The sequence below is a fragment of the Phaseolus vulgaris genome, chromosome 4, assembly GCF_000499845.2.
Source record: "Phaseolus vulgaris cultivar G19833 chromosome 4, P. vulgaris v2.0, whole genome shotgun sequence".
Classification (NCBI taxonomy): Eukaryota; Viridiplantae; Streptophyta; class Magnoliopsida; order Fabales; family Fabaceae; genus Phaseolus; species Phaseolus vulgaris.
Genome location: NC_023756.2, coordinates 26,612,613 through 26,620,787, shown reverse-complemented (window position 1 = coordinate 26,620,787; position 8,175 = coordinate 26,612,613). Strand labels below are relative to the sequence as shown.

Below are 8,175 nucleotides of genomic sequence, written 5' to 3'. Positions count from 1 at the left end.
TCTACATTTATATTTTTGTGTTTGTTGATCCTTTGGTGCATTTTTCTTTTAGTTTGAGTTCATATTTGTGTGCTAGATCCATACAAATTTATATACATATACTCCATTGTGTTTTTGAAGTTTCTTATTCTGTTTTTAAATTCCAAAATTAGGACTACTCTGCTTTTCAAATTTTGTGCTGCCTGTTTTTTTTTTGTTATGAATTTTAAATACGTTGGAGAAAAATTATGAAAATCTGGATTTATACAGTTTGATGTGTTATAAAATCAAGAAAAAAGAATCAGATGAAAAGAAAAAATAGAGAAAAAATGATAAATAAATAAAAAAGTGCATCCTGGTGCCAAAATATACGGTAGTTGGACAGTGATTTTGAAACATTTATCACAATTATTTGGTGCATGTTTTTGGTGTGATTCCAGCGCCAAAAGTTTGCTAAGACATTAAATCGTTTGTGGTTAAAATTTCAGAAGCAAATTCAAAATAGCCAGCTCAGCATAAATATTTTAAGTCACGCTTTGTGAACCTGAAATTTTCCAGTAGTGTTGTTTTTGGTTTTTCTAATCAATTCTAGTGCCTTTCTTTAGGTTCCTTTTGTGTCATCCTTTGTTGAGTGCCTATTTTTTTTTTGCTTGTCCAATATCATTCAAAACTATTTCTAAGTTGTGTCATATAATTCAAATCCATTTGTTGTGGTCCTGTTTTTAAAATTTAATTTGTTTCTTGCTTTTATTTCTTGACCTCTAAATTGTTGGTGGATAAAATTCAATTGGTGGAATTGACTTTGTGGTGAGTCTATCTCTACTTAGTAGGTACTGTTTTGGAGAATTTAATTGTTTAATCATAAGAGATTAAGGCAAGGAGCTGCAGCAAAATACAAATACAAATACAAACACATACACTTTGGAGAACACAACAAAGAAGAGCAATTACAAGCCAAGGAGTGCATAGTATAGGAAATCTGAATTTTAATTTGTGTAATTCAATTTCTTTGTATTTCTTTGAGTTGTAATTACATTCAACCTTTGTTTAATTAGTGGATTAATCACGTGTAGACGGTGAGTATGTCTTCAAAGACTCCAAGTGTCTAGAAGCCTCACCTTAGGAATCGTCTAGCTTAAAGCTTTGTAGTTAGTAATCTTTAATTGTGGTTAGCTAATTGCTTTACGTTAATTACTTGTTTAGCATTGCTTATTTGCTTTGTTTGTTAAATTGCTTTGCATAAAATTTTACTTTTCATTCCTCATTGTGATCTAAGTAATTTACTTAGAAAAAGAATTGTGTGAAGTTTTTTAGGGAAAGGTTTTGGCAAGGAAAGACTTGGTACTTAAGAAGTCCTAGTGATTCACCTCTCTTTCCTAGAAAGCTACCTTCACTACTTTCCTTTTCTTTCTTGAAGTAAAATACTTTTAAACACAAATCTTTAGTCATGTCAACTCACTCTTCTAAATCTAATGAAAGTGATATAAAGTCCATCAAATCTCTTATAAAACAATTAGCCAAGGACTTTCAATCACTCTCATATAGACAATTGGAGCATGAGGCCCAAATCAAGGAGTTGAGAATGACTAAAGAAAAGGATGAAAACTCTAAAAAAAAAAAGACGTTTTCATGCATCTAGTTCTTAGAATCATGATTCTTTTGGGGAGGAAAGCCTTAGGATAAATGAGTATTTTCAACCACCCCCTAGGAGAACTAGAAGAGATAGAAGAGAACAAGAGAGCCCAAGAGATGTTAGGGTAGACATACCCCATTTCCATGGAAAAGAAAACATAGAAGTTTATTTAGATTGGGAAATGAAGGTAGAACAATTATTTGCTTGCCATAGAGTAAGTGAGGAAAGAAAAGTACCCCTAGCCACTCTTAGTTTCCAAGGGAATGCTATGTATTGGTGGATGGCTTTAGAGAGAGATAGGCGCCTTCATAGGGAACCTCCCATAGAGTATTGGAATGACCTTAAGGGAGCCCTAAAGCACTGCCATATACCCTCCTATTATAATAGGGAGTTGATGGACAAGCTCGAAAGACTCCAACAAAGAACTATGAGTGTAGAGGAGTATAGGCAAAAGATGGAGCTATACATGATGAGAGCCTCCATTAGAGAGAATGAGTCCACCACCATAGCTAGATTCTTAAGTGGGTTAAATCTTGAGATAAGAGATAGAGTTGAACTCTTACCTTATCAAGACTTAAATGATTTGGTTCAACTATGTATCAAAGTTGAACAACAAAATTTAAGAAAAACTTCAAGTCGAAAGGAAGGTTCATACTCTAACTCCTATCCAAAAAGAGATTTTAAAAGGGAGGGTAGTACATCCAAGGAAAAACCAAAAGAGACTCCCAAACCCATAAGCAAAGATATGCTCACTCCACCCATTCGCACTAAGGATGTTAAATGTTTTAAATGCTTTGGAAGAGGACATGTGCAAGCTCAATGTCCAAACCAAAGAACCTTGTTTTTGAAAGGAATAGATGAATATACTAGTTGTGAAAAAGAACCTAGTGAGAAAGAAGAAGGGGGAGAAGACAAGAGAGTGTATCCTTTAGAGGGGGAATTATTGATGATTAGAAGGACCCTCAACAACCAAACTAGTGTGGCCATAAAAACACAAAGAGAGAACATCTTTCACACAAGATGCAAAGTTTTAGAAAACATATGTTCTCTCATTGTGGATAGTGGTTCATGTTGCAATTGTTGTAGCTCTAGGTTTGTTGAAAAGTTAAATCTAAAAGTAGTCCCTCATCCTAAACCTTTCAAGCTTCAATGGATAAATGAAGATGGGGAACTAACTGTAGATAAACAAGTGAAGGTCGAGTTTTCTATAGGTAACTACCAAGAAAATGTTTTATGTGATGTAGTACCTATGGAAGCTTGCCACATTTTATTGGGAAGACCATGGCAATTTGATAAGAAAACCTTTCACAATGGTCTAACCAACGACATTTCCTTCACCCACAAGAAAAAGAAGTTTGTACTTAATCCTTTACCACATTCCCAAGTGGTAAGAGATCAAATACAAATGAAACAAAAGAGGGATGAGGAAAAAAATAGAAAAAGAGAAAATCCTTAGGGATCAAAAGGCGTGGGAGAAGAGTGTTCCTTCCCACAAGGTCATTCAACAAGACAAAACAATTGAAAATATGCTTCTTGTTGAACAACCTAGCCTTATCTTTCATAAAGAAACACTTACATGCACTGCCACAAATCTTGAGACTATGATTCTACCTCCTCAAGTAAAAGATCTTTTAAATGAATTTGATGATATATTCTCTAAAGAGGGATCCATAGGACTTCCTCCTTTTAGAGGTATAGAACATCAAATTGATTTGATTCCGGGGGCAAGTCTACCAAATAGACCAGCATATAGAACTAACCCCGAGGAAACAAAGGAGATAGAGTCTCAAGTGCAAGATTTGTTGGAGAAGGGTTGGGTGCAAAAAAGCCTAAGCCCTTGTGTTGTACCTGTCTTGTTGGTGCCCAAAACGAATGACAAATGGAGAATGTGTTGTGATTGTAGAGCCATCAATAACATCACCATCAAGTATAGGCATCCAATCCCAAGACTTGATGATATGCTTGATGAATTACATGGGTCAATCATATTTTCCAAAATTGATCTTAAAAGTGGATATCACCAAATTAGAATCAAGGAGGGTGATGAGTGGAAAATCGCTTTTAAAACCAAATTTGGACTATATGAATGGTTGGTGATGCCCTTTGGTCTCACTAACGCACCTAGTACATTCATGAGGCTCATGAATCATGTCTTGAGAGATTGTATAGGTAAATATGTAGTAGTTTATTTTGATGATATCTTAGTTTATAGTCAAAGCCTAGATGGCCACCTAAGACACCTTAGGGAAGTTTTCCTAGTGCTTAGAAATAATAATTTGTTTACAAATAGTGATAAATGTACTTTTTGTGTTGATAGCATAGTTTTTCTTGGTTTTGTAGTAAACAAAAAGGGGGTACATGTTGACCCTGAAAAAATCAAAGTCATCCAAGAATGGCTAGGAGATGTTAGGAGCTTTCATGGTTTGGCTAGCTTCTATAGACGCTTTGTGCCTAACTTCTCAAGTCTAGCTTCACCACTCAATGAGTTAGTGAAGAAAGACACTACATTTCGTTGGGGTGAAAAGCATGAACAACCCTTTAAAAGGCTAAAAGCTCAACTTACTAATGCACCCATTCTAGCTTTACCAAATTTTGCTAAAACTTTTGAGCTAGAGTGTGATGCATCGGGGGTTGGCATAGGTGCGGTTTTGTTACAAGGGGGACATCCAATTGCTTATTTTAGTGAAAAACTTCAAGGAGCCACCCTTAACTACCACACCTATGACAAAGAGCTCTACGCACTTGTGAGGGCCTTAAAAACTTGGGAACACTATCTTGTTTCTAAAGAATTTGTTATACATAGTGACCATGAGTCTTTAAAATATTTGAAAGGCCAATACAAGCTCAATAAACGACATGCAAAATGGATGGAATTTCATGAACAATTTCCTTATGTTATCAAATACAAGAAGGGAAGCACAAATATAGTGGTGTGATCCGGTCGGTCATTGGTAGTCGATGACGTCAGCAGCAGATAACCACGTGGACCACTCGTAGGGTGACACGTGGATCAGGTGGCAGAGAAATCAGGGAGGAGATCACCCGGTGCGGTGATCGGTGGTCAGTAACCGAGTGGCCACCGACAGATCAGTTCCAACGTAAACACCCAGGGGGAGAACGCGAGAAGCAATAGAGCACCGATCAGTGATCGGGTGCATGGTCATCGGGGTTTCGTGTTACACGCAGTTAAAATGGGACTGAGATTCCCAGCGAGAGTGTTACGCATGGACTTCGCATGATCATATCTCAGAGAAAGAGGAGCTGCTCGCCGGAAGAATCGTGCACGAGAGTGGCCTGAGGGAGTTAGTAAACCAATCAGTGATTGGTGACTCTCTTAACCCATTACGTGCATGATTTCGTGAAGGGGAAATCGTGTATGCAGAGAGCAATGCTTGGTGAGTGTGCCTAGTCCAGCCACACCTGGCGTTCTCCTGGGAGTGTGCGATTCACCCAGATGGAAGAAACGCGCTAAGTTACTCCGCAAGGGAATAACTTAGCGCGCACAAAGAGATGCGCTAGAGCCCTTCAGGTAGTGGCACGTGTACGGTTAGGTGTGAGTTGCATGCCTCCACGTGTCACCATCTGAGAGTGGCGCGGCCAAGATAAAGGTGCACTCCGCATCGTGAAAGGTACACACAGAAAACACAGACACCCACATTTTTACTCAGTGTGGTACGTTTTCGCACAATAGCGTAATAGAATTCTGTTAGGCACAGACACAGAGAGAGGATCAAAAGGAGATAGAGTGAGATTACTTTTGTTGGTGATTCTGTGACCTAACTTGAGCGTCGGAGTGCAAACGGCCGCTAGAGGCACCGTCTGTGTGTTTTGCAGGTTGCGTTTAAGTTCCCGGAGAAGGTTCTAAGAGTATTCTTGCAGATAGCACAGTTGCATAGGCGGGGTAAGGAAGCGACAAAGCAATTCCTCCATGCTAGAGTTGGCGACAGGATCATTTGGCGCCCACCGTGGGACCGTGTGAATCGTGGTCCCATCCACACCAAAGTTTCTCAAAGTTTTTGTTGAGTTTTTGCTGAGAAAATGAGGAGAACAAGACAAACATCACTTGCGCCATCTGCTGAGGAAGGAGTTGTGACAATGGCGCAGGTCCTGGAGATGATGCGTGCGCTGCAGGACAATGTCGCAGCGTCGAGAGCTGAATAAGAGAAGATGCAGGCGGAGTTGGCTGCATCGCAGAGCAGGAACGACGAGCTGAATCGCGTGAATGAGGAGCTGAGGAGGACGTTGCAGACGCAAAAGGAACGCGCAGTTGGAGAAGGGATGTCGATGCCACCATCACCTCCGAGAGCGTTCCCTATGCCATTCTCCCCTGAAATCATGCAAACCGTGGTACCTCCCAACCTAGTGGGAGTGAAGGCGTCGTTCACGGGGGTAGAAGATCCAGAAGCGCATCTGACGGTGTTCCACACTCAGATGATGCTGTCTGGGGGCTCAGATGCCGTGTATTGCAAGATGTTCATGAGTACACTGAGTGGAATCGCCATGGAATGGTTCGTGAGTCTGCCAGAGGGTCATATCACGTCCTTCCATCAGTTTTCGAAGCTTTTCACTGAGCAGTACATCGTTAACAGAGCACCTTCAGTGGTGTCATACGATCTGTTCGATGTACGCCAATATCAAGGTGAGTCGCTGAAAGACTACCTCAACCGCTTCGGAGCACAAGTGGTTAGATTGCCCAGCAAGGACGAGGATATGCTGGTGCATGCATTTAAGAAGGGAGTGTTGCCTGGTCCCTTCAGTGAGTCGCTCATCAGAAGCCATCCCAGCACCTTTGCGGAGATCCGGCGACGCGCGGTGGCGCACATAGTGGCAAAGACAGAGGTTTCTGAGAAAAGAGGAAGTGCTGCACCACTGAAGCCGCGTGGAGGACAGGGGAAGCAACAGCAGCACACGAGGGTGCATGAGGCAAAGGAGGGAAAGAAGGTGCAGGGGAAACCTCGTCCTTATGCACCCAGGAAGGACCAGGGCAGGGGGCGTGCAAGGGAGAATAATGCACCCCCAAGATACGATTTCATGGTAGGGTTGGCGGATCTGATCGCCCTTCCTGCCATAGCCGCGAGACTCCGAGTACCAGAGAAGACAAATAAGGTACTTGGGAGGAAAAAGAACGAGTGGTGTGAGTTTCACCAAGCCTTTGGCCACACACTCCACTTCTGCTTGGCGTTGGGACACCAGCTGGCGGAGTTGGTAAAGTCTGGGTTCCTGGCAGATTACCTGCGGGAGGCGCAGGGTGATCGCGCATCGGGGGCACAGGCGGGAGAACAGCAGCATGAAATCCCTGTGCACGGGGAGGTGCAAACGATTGCGGGAGGCTTCTCCGGTGGGGGATGCACCGCATCACAAAGAAGAAGGTATGCTCGATCGATTATGGCCATGGACTCGGTGGACGAGGGCCATTTCCCCGAGGTAGATATCACTTTCAAGAAAGCTGATCTACGGGACGTTGTACCGCACGACAACGATCCTGTGGTCATCTCCCTCATCACAGCAGGAAGGCGAGTGCACAGAGTGCTCGTAGACCAAGGGAGCTCGGTAGACGTCATGTTCTGGCCGACGTTCAACAAGTTGCAGCTGTCCCCCGATCAACTAAGGTCGTATACCAGGTGTCTTTACGGCTTTGCAGGGGATCAGGTAGAGGTGTGGGGGTACATTAAGCTGAGGACGACGTTCACCGATGGAACAACAGCCCGCACCGAAAAGATAAGGTACTTGGTGGTGAACGCCCCTTCTGCGTACAACATCTTGCTGGGAAGGCCAACACTCAATAGGTTGGGTGCAGTGCCATCGACGAGGCACATGAAGCTGAAGCTGTCGTCGATGGAGGGGACCGTAATAACCATCAAGTCAGATCAGGCTGAGGCTAGACGCTGTTATGTGAACAGCCTTAGGCAGAAAAGGAGCATATGCCATGTCACCTCAACACCACCACCAGGTGTGCTCGAAGAGCGATCGATGGTTAGGGGAACGCATGACGATTAGGAGATGGAGGCTGCTACGCTGGGGGGCTCCCAGGTAGCTCAGGTGGAAGCAGAGGAGGAGGGCATGATCACTCCTCGCGAGTCAGGGATCGCGAGGGCGGTCATCGCCAGTGAGAGAAGACCCCACCCAGCTGAGGGGTGGATAGAAGTATATATAAGGGGGAAAAAGTTCAAGTTCGGAGGATCGCTCGGCGAAGAAGAACGAGGGCTGATCGCCGGGGTGATAGAGAAGCACATGGGCGCGTTCGCGTGGTCAGCATCTGACATGCCAGGAATCGACCCTGACTTCCTTTGCCATCGCCTGTCGATGGATCCTAAAGTTCGACCTGTGCGTCAGAGGCGAAGGAAATTCAACGAAGAAAAGAGGAAAGTGATCCACAACGAAGCGCAAAAGCTCCTTGCCGCAGGGCACATCAGGGAGATCCAGTACCCTGAGTGGCTAGCGAATGAGGTACTGGTGTAGAAGCCAAACGGCAAGTGGAGGATGTGCGTGGACTTCACTGACCTCAACAAGGCATGCCCCAAAGATTCTTACCCTCTACCCAGCATAGACGCTCTAGTGGATAG

General features: G+C 43.4%; 2 protein-coding genes across 2 annotated transcripts; both read left to right on the top strand.

Moving 5' to 3' along the window:
- The first annotated feature begins 1,892 nt into the window (after positions 1-1,892).
- On the top strand, positions 1,893-4,548 carry LOC137838564 (uncharacterized). The gene is made up of 2 exons (XM_068647811.1): positions 1,893-2,823; positions 3,953-4,548. The coding sequence occupies exons 1-2, from the start codon at positions 1,893-1,895 to the stop codon at positions 4,546-4,548; spliced, it is 1,527 nt and encodes a 508-aa protein (XP_068503912.1).
- A 1,231-nt stretch (positions 4,549-5,779) lies between these two features.
- LOC137838563 (uncharacterized) lies at positions 5,780-7,609 on the top strand. The gene is made up of 2 exons (XM_068647810.1): positions 5,780-7,335; positions 7,513-7,609. Exons 1-2 carry the CDS (start codon positions 5,780-5,782, stop codon positions 7,607-7,609), a joined length of 1,653 nt encoding a protein of 550 aa, XP_068503911.1.
- The last annotated feature ends 566 nt before the right edge of the window (positions 7,610-8,175 follow it).

Bases quoted from the DNA above. Each gene is read 5' to 3' on its own strand.
- LOC137838564 (XM_068647811.1), top strand. From the start codon at position 1,893: ATGGCTTTAGAGAGAGATAGGCGCCTTCATAGGGAACCTCCCATAGAG. The intron at 2,824-3,952 runs GTAACTACCAAG...TTGGTTTTGTAG, and splicing joins GAAGGTCGAGTTTTCTATAG to TAAACAAAAAGGGGGTACAT.
- LOC137838563 (XM_068647810.1), top strand. From the start codon at position 5,780: ATGCAGGCGGAGTTGGCTGCATCGCAGAGCAGGAACGACGAGCTGAAT. The intron at 7,336-7,512 runs GTACTTGGTGGT...TTATGTGAACAG, and splicing joins GCCCGCACCGAAAAGATAAG to CCTTAGGCAGAAAAGGAGCA.